The 23,020-nt window shown below is 57.6% G+C and overlaps 1 protein-coding gene across 1 annotated transcript; it reads left to right on the forward strand.

Moving 5' to 3' along the window:
- Window positions 1–1,657: 1,657 nt before the first annotated feature.
- On the forward strand, window positions 1,658–22,655 carry BESB_015390 (DNA-directed RNA polymerase I RPA1; the record flags this gene model as incomplete). Its single annotated transcript, XM_029360268.1, has 33 exons — window positions 1,658–2,020; window positions 2,848–3,440; window positions 3,858–4,069; window positions 4,589–4,708; window positions 5,079–5,622; window positions 6,096–6,279; window positions 6,741–6,838; window positions 7,228–7,798; window positions 8,190–8,357; window positions 8,775–9,056; window positions 9,264–9,502; window positions 9,902–10,057; window positions 10,601–10,657; window positions 11,015–11,921; window positions 12,323–12,583; window positions 12,818–12,948; window positions 13,442–13,542; window positions 13,881–14,003; window positions 14,487–14,721; window positions 15,312–15,516; window positions 15,772–16,050; window positions 16,408–16,689; window positions 16,825–17,055; window positions 17,398–17,519; window positions 17,707–17,888; window positions 18,291–18,794; window positions 19,209–19,316; window positions 19,611–19,698; window positions 20,113–20,203; window positions 20,659–20,759; window positions 21,018–21,197; window positions 21,644–21,738; window positions 22,240–22,655. The coding sequence occupies 33 exons, from the start codon at window positions 1,658–1,660 to the stop codon at window positions 22,653–22,655; spliced, it is 8,229 nt and encodes a 2,742-aa protein (XP_029216935.1).
- Between the last annotated feature and the right edge of the window lie 365 nt (window positions 22,656–23,020).

Genomic DNA, 23,020 nt, shown 5'->3' on the forward strand with positions numbered 1-23,020 from the left:
TCCAGAATCCGCGAGGAGTAGAAGAGGGCGGCGTCGCAAGGACAGCCGAAAGAGAGTCGCTGGAGCGTAGCCTCCAGCGGTTTCTTCAACAGCAACTCCAGGGCTTCGCGTCCCCGTGGCACGCCGTGAGAAACACGCAGAGAAGTTTCAGGCTCAGAGCTACACATGTCTCTTCTCTAGTTTCAGCGCGGCCTGAGAGAGAAGCGCTAGGCAGGGAGGTTGTGCGTTCGACGCGCCGCGGCCTGTCGTCAGCTAGAGAGAGCCGACCAAGTTGGTGAGACGTGGAGGGTAGGAAAGACGCGAAACGCTGCTCCTCTCTGTCTGTCTCCCCTCTTTTCAGAGTATGTCTGTAATGCCTAACGATGATGCGTCGTCTCGCCTCTCGTTCTCTACTCTGGACCGCAGAGTGAAACTCATCTCTGCGGAAGGCTGAGGAGGCGCGCCGCCACTCCCGCCTCGTCGTCCCTAACGAGCTTCCTCCGCCCAGGCCTCCGCTGGATTTCTCTCTCGCTGTATTGTACACATGGATGTCTTTGCCAAAGAATTTCGCGTTCCCTTTTCCATTGCTAAAGAATTCTCATTTTCAGTTTTGCCTCTCCTCCGCTCGTAAAATTTGCCCGCCCCACAAAACAGCGCTCGTGTCGATTTCCTCGCATGATCCCTTATGGGGCTTGAAGTCCGCGTACGCGACCTGTCCGCCTCAACCAAAGTTCACTCAGAAATTCCAAAGCAACTATAAAAAATTGCGCCACGTCGCGTTCCCTCTACGACAGACAAGAAGCTGTGCAGCAAAGGAATGACCGAGGGAGAAAAAACGCGGGACATGCTGTTGTGTAATTTTCTCGAGTCCTGCATGCACGCAGTTTAGGATATGCGTCGAGCGAGAAAGCCCCTAGAAAACCTCGCCAAGTTTGTGGCTTCGTTGTTTTCTTTGCTCCGGGGCAGAAGGAAGCGCCTTCAACCCACGTCTTCCTCTCTCCTTCATCTTCTTCTTCCCTGGCATAGCAGCGGCCGATCCCGCGCGAGAAAAGAAGGGTGAAGCAGGGAGAAGAGACCGGGGATTTTTTCGTGATTTTCTGGCGTCGAGTCTGCGTATGTCGGCTTAAATTTTTCCTTCTCCGCGCTCTCCGGAACCCGCTCGTGTCCTCTCTTTTCCCGTCTCATCTCCTGGACCTCCTGCGCGCCTTTATCGTCGGCTCAGAATCTCTCCTCTGCATCTTTTCTTTACGCGTGTGATCTGAAGTTTTCTCGCTGCGTCTCCTCGGGCGCGGCGTTTTGCCGTTTGCTGCTCCGTCTCGTTCTGTGGATCAGAGGTTTTGTCTCGGCTGCAGACACAAAGGTGCTGTTTTCGCTTGTCTTCTGCTCGGGAGGCCTGGAGTTGGAGGACAGAGCTGTCGGTGTGCTCGGCGGTTTCTCAGCTTAGGAGAGAGGGCCGCGTTTTCTCCCACACGGAATCGTCAGAACGAGCGGCGGAATGGCTCTCCTGTAATGTTTGCCCGTGAGCAAACACCGCGGGCACTTGGCTGTAGGTTGCGCGTGTTGTCGGCTTTTTCCCGATTTTTTTTCATTTTTGCGATTTTGATGGTCGCCGGTCCTCGGGGCGACTCTTCCCCTCCTCCCTCCGTTCACGAGTCCGTTTCTCCTCGCGTTTGCCAAGATGTATGATGCGAACGCGACGATTTGCTCGTCGGTTCACAGCGCGTCGCTGACGCTTTTTTCGCAGGAGGAGGTGCGCGCACTCTCCTCCTGCCGAGTCTCCGACACGAACGTTTTCCTCAGTCCGCAGGACTCCCTCGGATCTTCCTCGCTGTCTGCGGCCTTCTCTGCGGCGCGCGGCGGCTCGCCGGTCGCGGTGGCGGCGGGGCTGCACGACCCGAGGCTGGGGAGCATCGACGGCCGAGACATTTGCGAAACATGCGGCTGCCGCAGCGACTGTCCAGGGCATCTGGGACACGTCGAGCTCGCGCTCCCCGTCTTCCAACCGATCTTCCTTCCTGCCCTCGTTAAAGTGCTGAAACTGGTAAGGGCCGCCCTCTCCTCCGCACGTGACTGCATGCCCAGCCGTTGAGTGACGTCTGTATCGCTGTGACTGCCGAACACACCGCCATCCTCTCTTCGTGGATCGCCCGAAACCTCAACACCTGCTGTGGGACGTGCTGAAGCATTTTGGCGGCAGGGGCTCCGAGTTCCGCGCATTTTGCTGTACGCCTGAAGCACAGCGGCGCGCCGGAAGAGATTCTCGCGGCTGTGCAAGCGTCTGTGAACGGCTCATGCACTTAGAAGTATGCATTCGTAGAGAGAGATGGATGTAGATGGATGACTGAGTGCGCGGGAATGCGTAGATATCCATGTAAGCGAACCCCAGACGCAGTCGGTGCTGCTGCTGGCGCGGGAAGATAATCTTTCCGTGCTTTTCTCGGCCTGTTCTTTCCCGCGTCGTGGCGACTGCAGGCGATCAAATCGATACACCCGCTGCTGACGCGTGGATAATATCGCCCTACATGCGTATATCTGTGTGTATCGATAGGCGCGTGTAGTTTCCGGTTTCCCCTCTTAGCGGCTTCCGTATGTTTCTTTCACTGTGAGTGTGCCCCTGGTGGGTGGGCCTTTGCTATTCGTACGCGTTTCCGGCGGTTTGTGTCATGTTTCGCTTTTTTTTTGTCTCGTGTCCGCCAAATTCCCTGACACCCTCGCTCTCAAGGTTTTTTTTTCCAGGCGTCGGATCTTTTTTCAGGCCTCCCTCTCTAGTCTCGTAGCTCTGCCTTCACGAGACTTCCGTTCTCTAGGGCCGACGCCGCTGTTGAAGATGCTCGTTCCTCGGTTGTGTTGCGTTTGTTTTTCTTTCAGTCCTGCCTCCACTGCGAGCGCCTCCGTGTTTCTTCTTCAGTTTCCTCGCTGTTTGTTAAAGCCTTTGAGCTGCTGCAGTTCGGGTTTCTTGATGAACTGGAAGATGTCTCGCGTCTGGCTTCGTCGTCGCTCCGGACTGGGTCTCGCAGGCCCGCCGCAGGTCTGCTGCTCCCCCTCAGTCAGCGCGCGGCGCTTGTTCGCATCTTCCAAAAGCTGGAGACCGAGCTCGGGCGGCGAGCAGGCCGCAAGGAAACGGCCGTCCGGCGGGGCGACAGCGACGAGATGAGCGCCGACGAGGCTCTTTCGGGCGCGGAGGCGGACGCCCACGACTGGCGCAAGTCGGCGGCGCGCGCCGAAGGCAAGCAGGGCGACAAAGGCGACGCGGAGAAGCAGAAGGAGGCGCAGGAAATGAAGCGCATGACGCGTCTGCTCGAGGGCTTGACCGATCTGGAGAAGGAAGAAAATCGCAACTTCCTGCAGACCTTCGGCGACGACATCTCCAAGAGCGCCTGGCTCGTCGCCTCCTGGCGACGCCTCAGACATCTTCTCTGGACGCGCGCCTCAGGCAGCAGCGTATGCGCCAACTGCGGCCGGTATGGGCAAGCGAACTCGCAGACGGGATAGACGGCGGCGCTCGGCGAAAGCCGCTGCGTGGACTGCGACATCGGGTGATTAGGCGCGAATCGTTCATGTTGTACAAAAACTATTTATTTGCAGACTGAAAATCCTATGTGGATCTAGCAAATCCTTTTATATCTGTGTGCATTTTCGTCGATGCGCAGAGAGCCGATGTGCCACCATTTCTCCGTCGATATATATATATATATATATATATATATATATATATATAGGGTTTAGGGTTTAGATATATATATATATATATATATATATATAGGGTTTAGGGTTTATGTATACATATATATATGTCTACGTGCATATATACATATATATACAGCTGTATCTGTGAATCTGTGTAGATGGTTGCGGACTTGTACCTGTCCTGTTTTCAGCACGAATGCAGTGACTTACCACGTGGCTCCGCAGTCGACGGGCGTGGAGATGCGGTGGAAATGGACGGGCTCGCCGCCGTTTGACAAACACAGCGCGTTTTTTTCTTTCGTGCGCGACGCGACGAAGCGACGCGATGACAAAGCTGGAAAGAACGCAGAGGGACAGGACGACTTCGCGGTCACGCTGTTCGATGAGAGATGTCTAACTTACGGTACGCGGTCTAGGTCTATGCATGCATCTTCCCACTGTAGCTAGCATGTTCAGTTCTACCGCCCAGCGGGCTCTTTCAATGAGTTATTGTCTGCATACGCAATCGACAACACCCAGGGCGTTTAGGGTTTGGCAAATAGCCGTCGCCCTTGGTCGCTGGGAGCCCCTGCCTCTGAGTGCGCGTCTATGGAGAAGGTCCGCTCCACCCTCACAGGCGCGTGTACAGCCATGCGGCTGTTTCTGATTCATGCTGTCGCCGCACTCGCGCGAGCTAGTCAGGGGGGGAGGGCCGCCACCCGCTCCTCTCCATCTGTTTCTGTGGTTGGCCGTCTTTCCTTGTGCACGCTCTAGTTCTTCGCGGGTGTCTTTTTCTTTGCGCGAGCTCAGGGCAGTAGTCCGGAGTTGCTGTTTGTCGAGTCTGAAATGCACCCCGTGGCGAGGGCCTCGTAAAGGACCCGTGTGCATGCTGCTCGGCTTTCGCTGAAGGAGGAAGCTTTTGTGTTTTTCCCTTTCTTTGCAGGCAGAAGCGGCCGCGCCGTAGGGAAGCTTCACTTGCATGCCTTCCAGCTCATGCCGCTCCTTCAGAATATTTTCAAGCACTCGGTCGACCGCTGCCTGCTTAACTGTCTCTTCCCCATGAGTAAGCGGGTTTGCAGCGGCGGTCGATCGCCGGAGGGGCGCGAAGCGACAAACAAAAGAGACGAGGTCGCGGGAGATCCGGCAAGCGCTTCCTGCGACGGACATCACGAGACACTTTGTTCTTTCCGCCTTTTCTGGCTTTTCCTCTCACCCCTCTGTCGCTCTCTCCTCGTTGGCTGTGTGACTGTCCCCTTCCTCCTCACCTCGCAGCGGCTTGAACACGGGCGGCGCCCTGCAGGCTGCGCATGTCTCGTCGCCCTTTCGCCTCCTGGCTCGCTTGTTTGTCTGCGGCTTTCGAGCGCTTTGGCGCGATTCCCGTCGCGGTCCCGTGGCTTTACACCGCTTCGTTGTGTGCGGCTTCATGTGTGCAGCGATACGCTTGAGTTCCGCTTGCTTCTTCATTTCGTCGCTGCCGGTCTCCGCGAGCAAGTTCCGCCCGCCGCTGGCTGGCGGCGCGGCGTTTGGGCGCGAAGGCGGGGGCGGCATGCCGATTCTGCATCCGCGGACGGGCACGCTGCTTGAGCTGCTCAAAACCAACGAGCAAGTTCAGTTCGCAGTGAACATCATGAAGCACCCCGACCCCGTGGGAGCGCTGGAAAACCCCGAGTGCTGGGGCGAGCTCTTCGGCTACGGGCGCGCGGCGACGGGCGCCGGCGGAGACCGCGAGGCCGAGGCGGACGACGGTCAGAGTCAGCGGAAGAAGGCGCGCACGCAGGACGGCGAGGATGGGAAGGCGCCTGAGGCGGCGGAGAAGGCGAGCAGCATTGCGTCTGTCCTCAGTCAGGACGAACAGAACAAACTGCGGGAATTCGTCCTTGTTCATGCAGCAGGCAACGCGGCGTGGCTGACGAGCTACGCCATTCAGCTGCAGCAGCGCGTGAACGAAATCGTGGACAAGACCAAGGCCGAAAAACCGTGAGTCGAGACAAGGCGCGCATCCGGCGGAACAGGAAGCTTCCCACACACCCGCTTGCCTTCGCCGCGTCTTCTTGCTCTGGGTGAAGAGTGCGCGTAGCTTTTTCGTGTCCGCACGTCTGCTTGTTTTCCTCTGCCTTCGGTTCGTCTGGGGGTGTTGCTCACCGCTCCGGTCTGGCGTCTGCGTTGGTCTTCTCGCTCTGCATTATCTTGCATGTGTTTGGGTGAGTGTGGGTCGCCGGTCCTTTCGCGCAGTCGCTCGTCTTCTCATTTTTCTGGAGAGCGCAGCCTTCTGTTTTCAGCTCGCTCGAGTCGTTCATCGTTTCTCTAGCGCGTTGGAGTCTAGGTCTTCCAGGGCAGTGACTCTTCCACGGAGCCCGCGCGGGTGTGTGGCCAATGGTTCGTTGGATTTCGCGATCCGAAATTCGGGCGAGGACGCACACTTCCTCGCGCTGTCTCGGTGCTCTTCGCAGGCAATCGGCGCCGGCAGGTGTGCGGCAGTGGATGGAACGCAAGGCAGGGACGATTCGGCAGAAGTTGATGGGGAAGCGTGTCAACTACGCTGCGCGCACAGTCCTGGCCCCAGACGCTCTGATCGCGACAAACGAAGTCGGCGTTCCGCTCGACTTCGCCATGAAACTCAGCATTCCTGAAAAGGTACGAGGACGCAGGCAACACCCGAACGCCAGCCGAGAGTTCTGGCGGGTGCCTCTGGACACACACGGCGCGAAACAGAGCGCAGACGGGGTCGGAGGCTATGAAGCCTGGGTTCCGTCGTGTCCTGGTGGGCTTCGGAGGAGTCTGAGGCGACAAAAGCGAGTCCGTTCCAAGCCCCATGCAGTTCCCCTTCAGCGTCCATCGGTCTCGAGGCTGCGCCCGCCTCTGTGGTATTCGCACGTATATTTGCTTTTCTATTTCTGGAGCGAGAAGGAATCTCCTCGTGTCTACGCACGGATGCGCCTACGCTCCCGCGCGTGCCGCATCCCGTCTCGTGCGCGTGTGGCGGCCGCGGCGTCTGCGGCAGCCGTGCCGCGAGTGCGACTAACCTTCCTTTTCTTCATTTCTTGATGCCCTGTCCCCCCCCCCCCCCCCCCCTCGCCTCCCGCCCCTCTCTGCAGGTGACGCCTCGCAACGCGCACGTGCTGTCTGAGATGGTCATAAACGGCGCGCACAAGCACCCCGGAGCCCTGGCGCTGATGGACGACTCAGGGAACGTGTAAGGCCTCGAGCGCCGCCGGTAGAAAGCGCGGCAAGAGGAGGGCGCGACGCAGCCAGGGCAGCGGAAGAGCAGGGAGGAACGGAGGCGTCAGTTAGTCTGCGGTCATTACGATACGCGTTGAGGCGGGCCTTAGAAACACGAAAGGTTTTCTAGAGCACATGCTGGTCTACTACGTCGCCGCCTGTGCCCGCTGCAGATGGAGTGAGGCCATCGGACGTTCGCCTAGGCCTCGTCGGACCGTCTTGAGCGATAGCACTGTAGCTTGCGCCGCCTAGGGATATCGTGTGTCGTTTTCCGGCCTTTCGCAGATACTGTTTTGCAGTTTGTTTCGCGGGCTCATCTTGGTTGAGCGTGGATGCTGAGGAATCGTTGGGTGCGCTGTTCAGATTCAACTTGGAGTTTCTGTCGCCTGCGACGCGCCGGGCGAAGGCTCACCAGCTGCTGCTTTCTGCCTCTTCCTCGTCCTCCGCGTCCTCTTCTTCAGAGGCGCCGACCCCGAGCGGGAGCTACACAGTCTACAGGCACGTGCTTGACGGCGACGTTGTCCTGATGAACCGACAGCCGTCGCTGCACCGCGTTTCGCTCATGGGACACTTTGTGAAGATCACGCGCGGCGTCAGCTCTGTTTACCACATCAACGACTATCTGGTGCGCAACCACATGCTCCACCTGCTTCTCGAAACTCGTGGGAAGAAGCAGATTCGGGATGCGGACACGTCCGACGGCGAAGACGCCGAGGCGCGCACTGCCTCAAAAAGAAAAAGCTTGATCCACTACTCGGGTCTCTTCAAAGGCAAAAAGAAGAGCCACAGGGCGACTGAGGAAGCAGACGGCAGCAAGGCTGGACACGAGAACTACGGTTTGACAAAGGAAAATGTCTTCCGCCTCAACTTCGTCAACTGCAGCAGTTACAACGCTGACTTCGATGGCGATGAAATGAACATGCATTTGCCTCAGGTACCGCGTCAAAGGAACAGCCATCCGCTTCCGTCGCTCTCCACGGCCATCCATTGCGGTGCTTTGGTCTCGTCATCACACGCGCGTCCGCGACTGCATGCATATTTATGTACATATAAATACGTACGCTCTTGATTGTTTCTTTCTTGCCTGATCCATTTCCCGTATTGATTCCGGCAGCCACGGGAAGTGCAGTCTCTGGCGTGGACTCACACACATACATAAGTGGAACGATAGACACCTGCCAGCGCGCATACTCGTCAAGCTTATGCAAGCGCGTGTCGTAGACCAAGGAGGCATTCTCCGCTCCGTCGCCGCAGACTTTGCCGGCGTTCGTTCGGCATTTTCTCTGTTTCCCGTCCTCTGGCGTGTCCCCTGGTGGGCGTTGCAGGATCCTCTCGCTCGCACCGAGGCCGCCTACATCCTGAATGCAGACTGTCACTTCTTGGTGCCGAAGAGCGGCGAGCCTCTCCGCGGTCTGATTCAGGATCTCTGTTTGGCCGGCTGTCTGCTGACAGCGCGAGACACCTTCCTCGACATCCACAGTTTCCAGACGCTGGTCAGTCTGTAGTCATATTCAATTTTTTATGTGTTTTTTGCGTCTCGCTGCCGCGCTTCTTCGTCACTCTCGAAGAAGCCAGGGCGACAGGGAGACTCCTCGCTGTAACTAGATCCACGCGAGCGCAAGGCAGAAGACGTGAGGCGCAGGACTGCTCTCTTCCTTCGCCGCGTGTTCTGCCGCCAGACGCCGCGATCTCCCTCCCGCGCCAGTAGAGGCTAGTTCCGCTGTTCAGCGACTGGCGTAGAACTCTGAGGCGCGAGGTTTGCTAGGTGTGGCGACGCGTCGGGTGACTAGCGTCGTTAGCTCAGCGGGCTCGCCTTCCGTCTCTCTGCGGCTTCTTCGCGCGTCTCGCCCTCCGTCCGCCGGCCTGCTCTCTGCTCAAGTAGTCCGCGTGCCCGCCTGTCTCCTGTTCAGGTCTACGCAGGCCTGTCGTGTTACCTGGACGCAGGCCCGGGGCGAATCGTCCTCGACCGCGGGCGCCCCGCGCCCAGCGCCTTGCACGCGTCGGACGTCGCGTCGCTTTCGCAGACGAAAGACGAGGAGCTGGACAAGAAGGGCGGCGGCGAGCGCGAGCGCTTCAAGGCCCCGGGCGACCCGTACCGCAACCAGCTGCTGGACGCCCGCAGCGGGCGATCAAAGCTGCACATCGAGCCGCCGGCGATTCTCTGGCCTAAGCAGATGTGGACGGGAAAGCAGGTGAGCCTCGAGGCGTTTTGGGACTCCTCCGCCCCGAGGTGGAGGCCTTCGCCTCAACGTGGAAGCCTCGCGCAGAAGCGGCACCGCGTGTCGGCGCCCCGGGCGTGTGGCGGCGCCCGCGAGAGAAGCGCCTGACGGGCGTGCCGCAGGATCTGGGAGTGAATCTCGAGTGCGTCTCGTGTGCCGCTCTGTGCGCCTTCTGCCTAGGTCATCACCTGCATCCTAAAGACTCTCGTCGACGGCATGGCTGCCACGCGCTTCTCACAGTGCAAGAACTCGCGGAAAACCGGCCGCGGCGCGCGCGGCGCTGCGGGAGACACCGAGGCCTGCGACGACTGGCTGAACCAGTACGAAGGCGTCAACCTGACAGGAAAGGCCAAGACTCCCGGAGACGCCTGGGGAGGCGCTGAAGACGGAGACAAAGAAGAAGAAACTGTCATTATTCGGTGAGAGTCCAGCACGGAATCCCGTGGACCCTTCGGTGATGCGGCCCGCTGGGTGTCCTTCCACAGCCTGCATTCCACTAGAGAGACAATGAAGGGGGGGGCTACCGCGGCTGACGCCGTTCAAGCACACACTTATTTAGTCCTTTCCTCCTGTGTATGCGACGTGTCTTGAAGCCTCTTTGCGCACGCCCGCACAGTCTGTGTGGATTTAAGCACTAAGGGTCCCCACACTGTCCTGGGCGGCGAAGCGCACCTAGCTGCTTGTATTTGCGTATGTATATATATATATATATATATATATATATGCCTGTATGCATTGATGTGTGAGTCTCCTGCGGTCGCCGCGAAATGGCTCTCGCGCATATGGCGCGGCTGATGCGTTCTGTGTGATTTGTTCAGCAACTCGGAGCTTCTTCAAGGCGTCTTCGATAAGGCTCAATTCGGCCCAACAGCTGGCGGTCTTCTTCACTGCGTGTTTCTGCTTCTCGGCGGCGCGGCTGCGGGCCTCCTCTTCCAGTCGCTTGCTGCGCTTTTCTGCGCATTCCTCAAACTCAGGTGCGCGTCTTTCCGTCATTCCTAGCTGGCTAAGAATCGGCGGGCGCGATCTCCAGTGGGCGTGTCCATGCCTTCCCCTCCACAAGGGCTGGCTCGCCTGAAGCAATAGTATGTCTGGCTATTGGCTAACTCTCATGCACATCTTTGTCGGTGGAGCTGAACGGGCGTCGTAGACGGGTTGACGCCCAGGGAGCTGTTGCGGTAAACAGGGAGATGTCCCGCTCGGACGGAGCCGCTGATATGTGGTGCTGCCAGCCACGGGAACAGAGGAATGCAAGCATTCACGCGCACCTAATTACCGTGATATTGAAGCTCGATTTTTTGTGGTCATAAGCAATCCAGTGGAGTCGCACAACACAGTCGGCTGTGGATGCCACCGCGCGACCAACAAATGAGAGGCAAAGTGGGGGAGGGGGGGGGGGAGGGCAAGGCGGCGGGTCGACCGGGGGCATCTCGTTTCTTTCCGACACTCGCGCGCACTGGGGAGCCTCTCTGCCGTCGCTCCACGTGTTGGTTGTTCATGAGTTGTGCCCGCGCTTTCAGGGGAGCGACCACGTCGCCTGCGGATTTCGTGATGCGCCGAGAGGGAGAGCTGCAGAGGTGAGTCCTGAGGCCGCGTGTGTCCTCTCGGTATTCTTCCGCAGAGTACGTCGATCAGCATCGGCGTGGTAGGATCCCTTCTTGCAGGACTCGTTTTTGTGGCGGTAGCTTCTGAAGTGAAATTGTCAAGCGTCCGTTTATCTCGTTCGTTTCTTACGTGCGACATTTTGATTCTTTTCGAAAAATCCTTCTCTCTTCTGGTTGCGCTTCTCCCCTGTATCATGCCATGTCTCCAAGCGACCAGGGGGGCAGCCGGCGCAACGGCGAGCGTTTCTTTGGTAGCCGCGGCCTCCTCGGGTGCTGTGCCGCGATTTCCGCTGACCGCGCGTGCGTCTGGGTCCATTCTTAATGTTTCAGACAAGCCCTCGTGCGCCAAGTTATCCAGGCGGGCACGTATTTGCAGGAGCACTTCACCTCGCGCATGAACGCGCTGATGGGATGGAAAGACGAGGGATCTGACAATCCGCTGCTGCCGAAGCTGGCTGCGACTCCGCCGCCTGCAGCCGCGGCGACCAAGGCGGGCGCGCACGACTGTGATATGGAGGACGGCGAGCCGCCCGTCACGTCCAAGACGCGTGCGCTGCTTCAGATGCTCGCAGCCTCTGTTGCCTCGAAGGAAGAGGCAAAGGAGGGCGCGAAGCCGCGCGAGGAGGACGCGTCTCTCGAAGGCGCGCTGAAAATCGAGAAACTGAATCTAGCGCGGCTCTCCGATGCTGCGGCGTACGCCATGCGCCTGCAGGGCGACGCGCAGGCATCGTCTCTCCCAGGGCCTGAACCGGACGCACGTGTGAAGCAAGAGAAACACGCGCGGGAAGACGGGCACGAAAGCGGTCTAAAGGTGAAGAAAGAGCGAAACTGCGCGACCGGCGAAACAGGGGCACCTTCGAGCGGCGCAAGCGGGACAGCCGCGCTCCCCGTGAACCCATGGATTCTCTCGCGCTACCTCAGGACGCCGAACCTCTTGGAGGCCTCGGGCAACCTGCCGAGCCGCAAACGCGTCTGCGAAGAGTTGAAGGCGCTCATTGAAACCATGAAAGTTATCCAGCGCCAGTGCCACACAGTCACCCGAAAGGAGCTTCTCTATTTCCTCGCGTGCTACCCCAGCCTTCAGTATCAGCTTCCCCATCTCGCGCGCGTTTTGGGCTCCGAGCGGCTGCTGTCCACGCAGCAGCGAGTGAGCCGCGCGGCTGGAGCTGGCGACGAATCTGAGGGACGCGAAGTCACTCAGCAGGGCTCTCTGCTCTTCCCTACGCCAAACAAAGTGGTAAGGTAGTCGCGACGATGCTGCGGATTCCCTAGCCTCGGTTCAGTGGCGACCTCGGCGGATTGTAAGTCGTCTCGCGGAGGATTCGTCTGGCAGTCTTCGTTTCTGTCCCTGTCGCGTGTTTCGTGTGTATGGGGGATCTCCGTCAACCCGTGTGCGTCTTGTCTGTCGGCAGGTTCCTTCGTGTTTCGGGAGGCCTTTCATCGGCTACCGATTCGCGTGTAGGGTTTCCAGCGCCCGTGCGCCGCGCCCGGTTTTACTCCCCGCATCCTTTTTTCCTGGCTCACTCATCAGTCTGCGCTGGTGTTTTCGCGCGGTCAGCGCACGGAGCAGCGCATGTCTGAGACCTGGGAGTGCATATTCAGGCGTTTTGTTTGCTTTCGATGTGACTGGCCTGACAGGTGTCTCTGCCGAATGGCGGCTCGATCCAGGGCGACGCGGCGCTGCTGCAGAAGAAGCTCTACCATCCTTCGTGGTTGTGGGCGGGTGAAGGCGGGAACAGCGCCTCGGCTGCGAGCTCGGACGCAGCTTTCTCGATGGCTGCGAATATTTTCGAAGGGACGGAGAGATACGTCTTGAAGAGCGCAAAGAGCGCCGGCATCGCAGGAGAGGGTCCCGGCGAGCAACTGAGGGCCTTCCTTATGCCTTCGCTTCTCACCATCGTAAGTCTACGCGCCGTGAGCAACGTGAAGTGCTGACGTAGGAATCAAGCGTCACAGAACCTGAGCTCTCGCAGCATTTCCGTGTGCCTGTGTGGGGGGGGAAGGGGAGACAGGGGGGGGGGAGGTGCGAATGCAAGACCGCAATCTTTGTTGAGGGGATAGGTGACTCGTGGCAGCCCGGACGGCGAGACACGTGCGTCAGTTCGCGTCGACTTCCTGTGTCTCCTTGCTCAGCGGCGTATTGGCGCCTTATATACAGAGCATTTTCGAGGCCGTGAAGACACGTTCAACGAAATGCTGGATGCCTTCTTCCAGTCGGCGATGGGCAAGGTCGCTTCGAAGTCGACAGATATCATGAAGGGAAAGTAGGCAGCTTTTTTTTTCGTTTTTTCGAGAGTTCCGCGTCAAGAGCGTTGCTGAAAAAACGGGCGCGCGCCCAGACACGGGCACCGACCTAGGCATTCAGAGAGCATGATGCGGAGAGATGCGACGGCGGTTGAAAATTATTTCTTTTTTAGCATCTGTGCGTGCATCGACTCCGTTTTCCTTGTGAGTGCGTGTGTGGGAGTGGTGATGCTCGAGAACCGGGCGAAAGGAAGGCAGAGGTATTCCCTTCGTTTCTTGTCTCAAACTTAGAAACAGGGCGGCAGTCTACCACGAACCGCACGTATCTGCGACGCTGCATGTATCTAGGCGTAGTTATTCGTGAGTGCTTGCGACATTAGGAGCTAATCAGAAATGTGTATATATATACATGCGGGAAAGCACAAACAGTTCGGCAGCTTGATCCCGCAACGGATGCACAGGTGGAGGATCGATGAGAAGGCAACGGAAGTCTTCTGGTTTGTTTTCTTGCAGTTATTTTCTTTACCGCTTCCCTCACAATGGTTTCGCCTCGATGATCAAGAGTGGCTCCAAAGGGAGCAACGTCAACTTCGCTATGATTTCTGTCTTCCTCGGTACGCATGGGAGGAACTGAACGCCGTCTCGCCTACTCTGAGAAGTGTCGCAGCAGGTGTTTTTGGCTACCGGCAGGAATGTGAGACAGGGGCGTGTTCATGTGTGTCAGTATGCTAAGTACGTCTGTGCCGGTGGGTGTATGTGTATGAACGTGTGTGCCGGTGCAGCGATGTCTCCGCCTCGGCGTACTCTTGCGAAGATATCCATTTGCATGCAGGTGGATTCAACTTGAACGGGGTTCAGGCCTGTTTCGGTGTGTCGTGTGTGGTTCACCACGGGTGTTCCCAAGCCGCGAGTGTATTCCATTTTTTTCGCTACATTCTGGATCTGTGCGCAGGTCAGCAGTCTCTCGAGGGACAGAGAGTGAAGTTCATGACAAGCGACCGGTCTTTGCCTGCCTTCTTGCCGTTTGATTTTGGAAGTCGCGCGCGCGGCTTCATCACGTCTTCCTTCTTGTCAGGTGAGCGCGACGCGGATGAATTCTTGCCGCTTCAAGCCCGTCCAGGGGATGTCGCCCCTTTTTTTTGTCGCGTGTTGGTAATGCCGTCCCGCGTCTCTAGTCAAATTCCAGTCTCACTTACAAGCTGGGCTGTCTTTTCCTTGGCACCTGTTTCCTATGCGTGTATGCATTGTGCGTAAAAATATATGTGTATCTGTAACTGTGTGCTAGCGGCGTGCTCGGCTGTGTATGCGCGCACGTGACGCCAGCAACACCACCTAGAACCCACACTTTTTTTTCTTGTTTAAGCGTGCCTGCATCAGAGTTTCGACACATGTGGCTAACATGTATCGTGGGCTTCTTCTCAAGACGTCGCGAGAAGGGCTGTGCGGCAGGAGTGGCGTGATGCCGGCAGGAGTCGAAAGGCGGAAAAGAAAGTGTACGACGCAGCGGGTATGTTTATTTTCCAGCTTTCACGTATTTGTGAGGTGCGTGTCGGTCCAGGTCTGAAGGAAGAGGAGTACTTTTTCCACTGCATGGCTGGACGCGAAGGGCTCGTGGACACTGCCGTGAAAACCGCGAAAAGTGGCTATCTGCAGCGCAGTGTGACGAAGGGTTTGGAAGCCCTCACCGTGCGCTACGACGGAAGTGTGAGAGACGCTGACGACTCGATTGTCCAGTTCGTCTACGGAGACGACGGCAGGGACCCCGCCCACCGACTCACCTTCGAGAAGACTCAGTAAGGGACGCTTCAGGAAGGCTGCACTTTTCTGCTACCAGGTGTCCACCGATATGCATCACTCAGACGAACTGTTGCCAGCAGGAATGGGGCTGTGTATTGCGTTGAAAAACAGAGCAATCGGGACGATGTCCTGGTGTGTGGAAGTCAAGGTGATGGAGATGTGAACCGACTTGTGGAAATACATAGGGAGGTGTTTGGGGACTGATGCGTATGTCGGCACACACATAAGTGTAGCGTAGAAAGGGAGAAAACTGGAGATAGGTAGAGGCACAGTGCGGGTAAAGGTAGCGAGACGTGGGATCCAACATGGTTCGCGGGCTTGTAGGGTGCCGCAACGTGCTTTTCCACGTGAAAAAAACTGGCTCTGGAATGAATTGTCGGTATCTTAAACGGGTGTGTATCCCCGTCTACTTGGCTGAGCTTTCATTCGCCCTCGTCGTCGTGCCGTTTCGCGTTTTGCGGACTATCGTCTGTGCTCGGTCGATCGGTCTTTCGTCGCTTTTGGCTGTCTTCGACTCTGCGCGTTCTTCCCACCTGCGCCGCACCCTGAGGCTCTGCCTGTCGGGTCTGTTGTATGCTGGACTCAGAATGCTTTTGGAGAATCCCGCGATTCTGCAGCGGGTGTACGCGCCCCCTGCACAGCTTAGCTCCTCTGTCAGGGCCTCGAAGATCGAGGCAGAGCTGAAGGGGGCAGAGGACGTGGAGGAAGATGTTCGCAGCTTCAAAGAGTTCGGCTCGCCTCTCACGCGACTCGGCGTCACGTCCTACCAGTTCGAAAACGACATGCAAGAAGTAAGGCGGACGGGTCACAGGCTCGAGGGGACGTCGCGGCTCTCGTGGGCGAGGAGAGGGACTGAGGGTGGAGGAGGCTCCGCAGCAGGAGACAGAAGCGGCGTTTTTGGAGACTGACGGCCGCCGCTGCGACGCGCGAGGAGCTGGCGGCTTCTGCGCGCCGGCGTGTCCAAGCGTTTGGCTTCTTGGAGTGCGCAAGGCGGCCAGCTCGCATGCTTGCGCTGGCTCACTGTTTGGTTTTCTCTTCGTTTTCAGCTCGTCGCCACAGCAGTGGCTCGCTACGACGCACTCCGCGCATCCTACGCCTTGGCGCAGGCACCGCTGCGTCAGAAAAAGAAGAAGCTGGCCTACGATGCCGGCGCAACTTCGGCTCGCGGGGCGAAGAGGATCGGCCTCGAGCGGGACGAACTGGAAGATATTCTCCGGGTTGTGTACCACAAATGCTGCATGCCACCTGGCGAAGCCGTTGGCTGCGTCGCTGCGCAGTCCATTGGAGAGCCAGCGACGCAGATGACGCTGAACACTTTCCACTTGGTATGTCGCCGCCTTTCTTGATCCGCCTTCCTTCTCAAGCAGAAGACAAGACGGGCCTCCGCCGCGCGGCCGCCTCGTCCTTTCCTCGTTTCTCCTCCGTCGGGTCATGCGTTCCTCAAGTGTGTCTTCCTTTCCCTCCTCTTGCCGCTCTGGAGCGTCTCACCTCAGTTGTTGACTGTGTGTTCGGCACATTTCTGAGCGTCGGTCTCGCCCAGCTATCTTTCCAGACTCTTCTGTCTACGTGTGGCTGCCCTGCGCTTTAGAGTGCAGAGTTACAGCGGTCGTCTGTATCTGAATTCGTCTGCGTTCTCGCTAGCGCTCCCCTTCCTCTTCTCTTTCTCTCCTTGCTCTCTGCAGGCCGGACACGGGGCTGCGAACGTGACCATGGGTATCCCGCGTCTTCGCGAGCTTCTGCAGCAAGGCGCAGTTACCAAAACGCCGATTTTGTACATTCCCCTGCGGACCGCGGTCAATCGGCTCCCAGACCGAGACTGCAGCGCGTCCGACGCGCGAGGCCGAGAAGAAGACGCGAGTCGCATCCTCGTCAGGAACGCCGGCATCGCCCTGCGAAGCTTCACATCCATCGGTCTCGCCGACTGTGTGCACAGCGTCGGTGTGGAGGCGAATGTGTGCTACCAGGTGCGCCTCCAGGCCCTCTGTTTCGGGTTCAGGGTTGTGCGTCCCTCCAGATGTCTCGCCCACTGCCGTCTGTGTCTGCTCGTTTGTCTGCGTTTGACTGGCTGACTCTTTCCTTGTGCTGGCTTTCGTTTTCAGCCGCCGGACTGCCCCAGAGGCTGTCCGGCGTTCCACCTCCCGCCCTACGTGCCTGGACCGAACTCGCCCTCCTCGGAGCCCACGGCGCCGTCCTCGCGGCTCTACTGGCAGTACGAAGTCTGTTTGCAGCTGGAGAACCTCGCGCACTTCTCCCAGGTGGTCAAGAGCTTCACGCCGGCACAAATTTGCACGCTGGTGCTGCGCAAGATTCTGCGGACGTTTTTGAAGAAGGTCAGTTTACTCTGAGCCCTTCAGCGCCGATGCGTTTGCGAAAGCTCTGGCTTCTTCGGTGCCAGGATGTCCTCTGTGGAGCGGTCTCAGGGTTCGCGTGCGGAAACTGTCGCACGTCCGCATTTCCTCTGTGTTTTTATTCAAAAAAAAGGCCTGTTCCTAGTCAGTCTCTAAAAACTGAGCAAGGACCCCGTGGGCGATTGCTTCTGGCGATTTTCTCACACGAGTACAGTGTACCCATCGCTGGCGTGTATGAACTACAGATGCACACGGGTACGTAAATGTATGCGTATTTGGATCTGCGAACGAAAGCCACGCCTTCGTTGTTTTTTGCTCCTGCAGGCTCACCGTCTGATGGTGGCGGCCGTCGCCCACCACGGTCGAACGGACTTTGCAGAGGCCAGGAGCGACTTGCAGGCCTTTTTCCAGAACGCGATTTGCCAAGACAACAGGCTGACTCAGTGGTAAGACTTCTGTCCCTGCGAGCTGGCAGCCTCGCGGCAGCGTCGTGCAGGACGTTTGCATCGCTGTTCAGAAGTCCCCTCAATGCGGTGGTAAACGCACAGTGCGAAGCGGCGGAGGGGTATGGAAGTGGGGCGCAAGCGCGGCGCCACCAGCGGCTCTCTAGTGCGGTGCGGCTCCTCTTTTCAGGGATCATCGCTCCAAGGTGAAGGAAATTCTTCGCACCGCCCGCGTCGCTGACAGCGTCGCTGCGGACGGCGCGGACGACGAGCTCTTTGCAGCCGCCGGCGCCTCGCGAGCCGCGCGCAACGAAGACCGGGAGGAAGGAGACAGGAAACGTGCAGACGACGAAGAGAAAGACGAGGAAGAACGTAGGCCCAGCAGCAAGGTGCACCAGCAGCCCGAACGCGGAAGCAGGAGGGGCTTTGTTGGCAAAGCTCTCAGCGAGCGGGGGGGGGAAGGGGGGGGTGGAAACGGGGGTGGGTTCGGGTACAGGATGTGAGATCCCACGTCGAGGTTGGCAGACGATGGAAAACGCGAGGGTCACAGGCGTGGCAGTAGATTGCTTCGGTTGGTTTCGCTGGAGGGGTGGATCCAGAGGGCATCGCTGATCCTGCTCGCCCTCTGAGCGCCCTCGCGGAGCGTGTAGCAGGCGAGTCGCAAGCGAGGCGAGGCTGCTAAGGCCACGACAGGTGTTTGTCTCTGTTCCTGTCGCGCTACGTCGCGCATGTCAACTGCATGCGCATCACATTTGTGTGTCCTTCGTTCCATAGGTGGACGCGAGAGCAGTGAGGACGAGGAAGAGAAGAAGAAAGAGGACGACGGAGAGGACGAAGACGAAGACGGCGAACGAGGCGAGGATGGCCGCGACAGTGGAAGCGACAGAAGTGACGCGGAAGGCGATGACCAGGACCGCAGGAAATCGAAACGCCGCCGCGGCGAGCACCTCGCCTCGAAGCCAGGTCTCTTGCACAAGAACGCGGGCGGACCGCTGTCTGAGGACGACGGCGACGGCGACGAAAGCGGCACCGACTCGGGCGACGAAGACGAGAATTCGTCGAGTTCGGAAGAGGACGAGGAAGATGACGTTGCCGACGACAGCCGAAACAAAGCATTGAACGCGGCTCAGAAGCGCGCGAAGCCGGAGAGACAGGAGGAAAGAGTAGACTTCTACGGCGCCATGTTCTCGCCGATGCTCCTCTCGTTCGCGCGTCTCATCAAAGGGGAGAGCTTCGATATGAACAGCCACCTCTTCGTCCGCCAGGACAAGAACAAAGGTCAGCTCTCGCCGGGGAAGTGGCGTTCTGGCCTCCGAAATGAGAGTGTGTCCGGTTCGAACGGCGATTCTTGACACATCTGCGCTGAAGGAGATATCCCTTCCTGGCCTTCATTCACGTAGAGGAGAGTGGTCGCCAAGAGGCATTCATACTGACTGCTGGGTGTGTAGCTTCCAACGCGCATCGTCGCCAGAGGAGACTTCAGTGTTCATGGATTTGCTGCTACGTCCGTACAGCCTTGCCTGAACGTATTCGCTGGTGTGCCTCGACAATTTTGAGTGGTGCCCGTACGCCGTTCTCAGACTCCTCCGTTGTGGTCTTGTGTCATGCGCGCATCGCGCCTTCCCTGGATGTTCAAAAACCAGTGCATTCCTTCGCTGTGTGTGTCGCCTCGTTTTCCGCGGTTCTCCGCAGGCGCAAGCGCGAAGAAGAGTTCCATGGTCGCTCCCGCACCTGTCGAGGCCGACGCGCTCTGGACCGATGGACGGAAGTACAAGGGTTTCGTCCTTATCACACGAGATGGTACGTCTGTGTAGATGCATCTTGAGGCAGCTGGACTGGTGGCTTGAATTTGCCATGGTGAAAAAAGAGGTAAAGTGGCGGGCCTGTTGATGGTCACGCGAGTGCGCAGCGCTTTGCGAGAGTCATTGTTCTGCATCTACTCTTCGTACCTTTCATATGAGATCTTCATTCCTCTATGAAGCAGCGGCATATGCATGTGTGAATGCACAGCGGCGTGTGTAGCTCTTTGCCGGTTTTCGATTCGTGCAAGTTGCGTTTTCTCCATGTCTTCCTATTCCGTCTGTTTGTTCGCAGTCGCCTCCATTCTGCACGAAGTTGTTGTCTGCCGGCGCACATGGCGCATCATTCTGAAATTCGGTTGGCCTTTCGAGCGCTGCCCCTAGTAAGTCCCAACTGCCCTGAATGCGACCCGGCTCGGGGCATGTGCACACGCATGACGCTCCGCAAGAGTCTTTTCCGTCCTGCTTTCACACAGTGTGCATGCCCGAGACCCAACTGTCTCTCGTAAGCCACCATGTATGTAGGCAGATGCGCGTGTGCGTCTCCAGTTCACGGAGTGCTAGATTTACAAGAAGACGCCTGCGCTTTCTCGCGGGCATCCAGCCCGGCGACGGGTGTCTCGGAGTCTGCAGGTGTCAAACGTGAAACGTTGACTCGGGCCTGACTTAAGCATGTGCTAAATGCAAACAGGAAGTTCACCGCGCATATATGGGACACCTGTTGATGACGCTCGCTGCGTGAAGTAGTTGGGACACACCGTGCGTGTTGTAAGGCCGTGACGTTGCTTGCGCTTCAGCCGACTTGAACTTCTTCCGCTTCTTACGGGACTCCTGAAGAAATGCAAGATGCAGGAGCCTGAGGGCGTTGCCGCGCCTCGCATTGTCCAGGTGCGTTACGCAATTTGCGGCGTATGGATACGTTGAGTCCATCCTAGTTCTGTTGGGACAGGTAATGTGAGAGGTTGAGATTCTCGTCTGGGCGCGAGGGACGCTGAAGGAAGCTGGGGTGTCGGAGTCACTTCATCTTGGAACGAAGGGTTTTTTCCGTTCCAGCGCAAGCGGTTATGGAAACAGATAGTTACGATATATTACGTCAGGTAAGGCCGAAATTGTGGCATCAAACAACCTATGAAGTGGAGCGGAGGAGTCGGACTCCGTAAGAGTGTCGACCGTAAGGACAGTTACTGGAGCCGCACAAGGTGACGCTCTGCAGAATATGCGTGAGCAGGCGGCGTATGGCACGACTCCAACACCGCCGGTGGTCACCTGCGTAGGAGCGTGGCTGCCAACAGACAACAATGTGGAAGTGCAGGGGAAAAACGTTTTGCCATATTTTTTTTTAGGGCGAAGGGTGTGTGACGAAGCAGAAGGTTGAGATCCAGTGCGAGGGGTCGAACTTTGGATGGATCCATCGCATGAAGGACGAGGCGATTGATCACAATGGGTAAGCTTTGTCTAGTTTCCTTTGCAGGAAAGAACTCCCCGCTAGGGCTTTTCCCCGGAGCAACGATCGCACTCCGTACGGATATTAGTGTGCGAGATTTGCCTGCCTGTCTCGTGACAAGTTGAAAGCGGTGCCAAAAAAATATTTTGTTCGGTGTCTCGCAAGATAGTGTAGGGAAGCGTTTCTCTAGGAACTGGCTGATAGAGTGGCGGGTGTGAGTCGCTCCTGCGTCGTCCGCTTCCGCTTGTCCCGCTACAGAATCCTGACGAATGACGTACGAGCGGTTTTGAAGTACTACGGCATTGAAGCGGCACGAGTGTGTCTGGCAAGAGAACTCGAGCGGGTCTTCTCAGCGTACGGTATCAAGGTTGACTATCGTCACTTGGCTTTGATAGCAGATTTCATGACGCATGACGGGACGCTTCGTCCTTTCAATCGGTAAGTCAGTCGAGTTCGGGATGTCCGCAGGGTGGACTAGAGGGGCGTGACCCCAGGGTAGCCTATGTAAAAGGCGTGAACGGTGTGGGAAGGGGGGGGGCACGTACTCAGTTGTATCTGTGACCAAATGTGTGTGCATCGACCGAGGGCTAGTCCGCGCTGGAAGCCCTCCTCCTGTTCTGCTATGGCCTTTACGGTAGCGGTCATCCAAGGAGCGCAGCATTTTCTCAGGGCTCGGGTTTAGGATTCATATCTGAGAGTGGTGTGGCGGGTTCCCCACGTGAATGAGCGACTGCGACTCGCGAAGACTGCATAAGATACGCTAGTAAGGACGGTCACGGTCGCGCGACCTCGTGCGCGAGCCTCTGGGGCAGCGCGGTACTGCCTCCTTGCAAGAGTGCAGCGTGAACCACGCGCATCTTGCGTCATTGAGGTGCTTGTTGCAGACTTGGCATGGCCAGCTCAAATGCTCCCTTCCTCCAGATGTCCTACGAGACGTCGTTCAAGTTCCTCACAGAGGCTTGTGAACGGGCAGCCGTCGGTGAGTGCGGGGTGATGCCATGTGTGTTCGTCAAGCAGTCTTGGTCATGTGTGCATTCGCTCACCTTCGTCAGTCGTGCACAAGACGCTATGTGTAGTCGGCGTTTGCGGGGCATTTCAGTGTGTGGACCTCTTACGTCGGCAGGAGAGGGTTTAGGCTTCAGGTTGAATTTCCTCTTGTCGGCGTGGCGGATGTCAACGACGTCAAAGGCTGTGTCTCGAGCGAGTTTGCAAGGAGAATTCGTTAGGTTCAGAAAAGCTTCGAACTGTATTTCCTAGTATCATTAGAGAACTCTGGCGGCGTTCGTGGCGGGACTGGGTGTTGTACATCGTACATTCAAGCGTGCCTCTCTAGCATCCACAGTTTGTCTGCGAGCCTCGTGTGCTGTGTCCTGGTAGGTCTGGGACTCAGCGCGCGATATATGAATCGCATGGCTTATCGAGCGCCAGGCCGCATGTATCGGATTGATGGTCTTGTCTGACTGGGCTCTGTGGTTCTCAGATTCGCTTTCGACGCCATCCGGTAGCTTGGTCGTCGGCGCACCATCTGCTATTGGATCGCAGCAGCATCAGGTGTACACGCAGCTTCACCCCAATTTGCACAGGCAACGGGACTTGTTCTCATTCTCGAGAAAGAGCCGTGCCACGTGTCAAGAGAGCTCCACGGGAAAGTTCAAGAATGAGTGTGAATCGGTCTCTGGAAAAAGGCCATGCCGAGTAAAGTCGGAAAACACGTCAAACGCCGAAAAGGGCAGCCCGGAAGAAATTGAAGGAGTGACGAAGGAAAAAAGCGCCAAAAGAAAAGAGGAGCGGGGGGACTCGGCCTTGTCGAATGAGGTTTTTCAGACGGGGACAACTGAGTCAGATGAGGGCGCAAGAAAGAAGAAGAGAAAGCGCAAGGCGTTTGATTTCATTTAGAACTCGCGATAGTAGAAAGCGTGCGTCAGTTATTGATTCCGGTATCACGTAGCTGGAGTTCCTGTGCCGGACACAGTGGTAGCAGATTATCCGGTTGCCCACTCTGCGGGGGGGGGGGGGGGTGAGGGGGGAACGGGCTGGACATCGTTGTCCAGCGTGAAAGACATTACACGTGAGGACTGTTTGAGTTATACCAAGCATGGTTGTATTGCATCTGAATGTTTGTCGGACAGTCCCGGATTGTGGGCTCTTAGTTGTCCACAATATCCACAAGTTACTGTTACAGAAAGCGTCCTCCCCCTTCAGAAGGGGCCTAAGAGATCAGTCTCCCCATATTGTTAGCGAAGTACTTATCGACAGCATTG

Source organism: Besnoitia besnoiti, chromosome IX (assembly GCF_002563875.1).
Source record: "Besnoitia besnoiti strain Bb-Ger1 chromosome IX, whole genome shotgun sequence".
In the NCBI taxonomy this organism is placed as follows: Eukaryota; Apicomplexa; class Conoidasida; order Eucoccidiorida; family Sarcocystidae; genus Besnoitia; species Besnoitia besnoiti.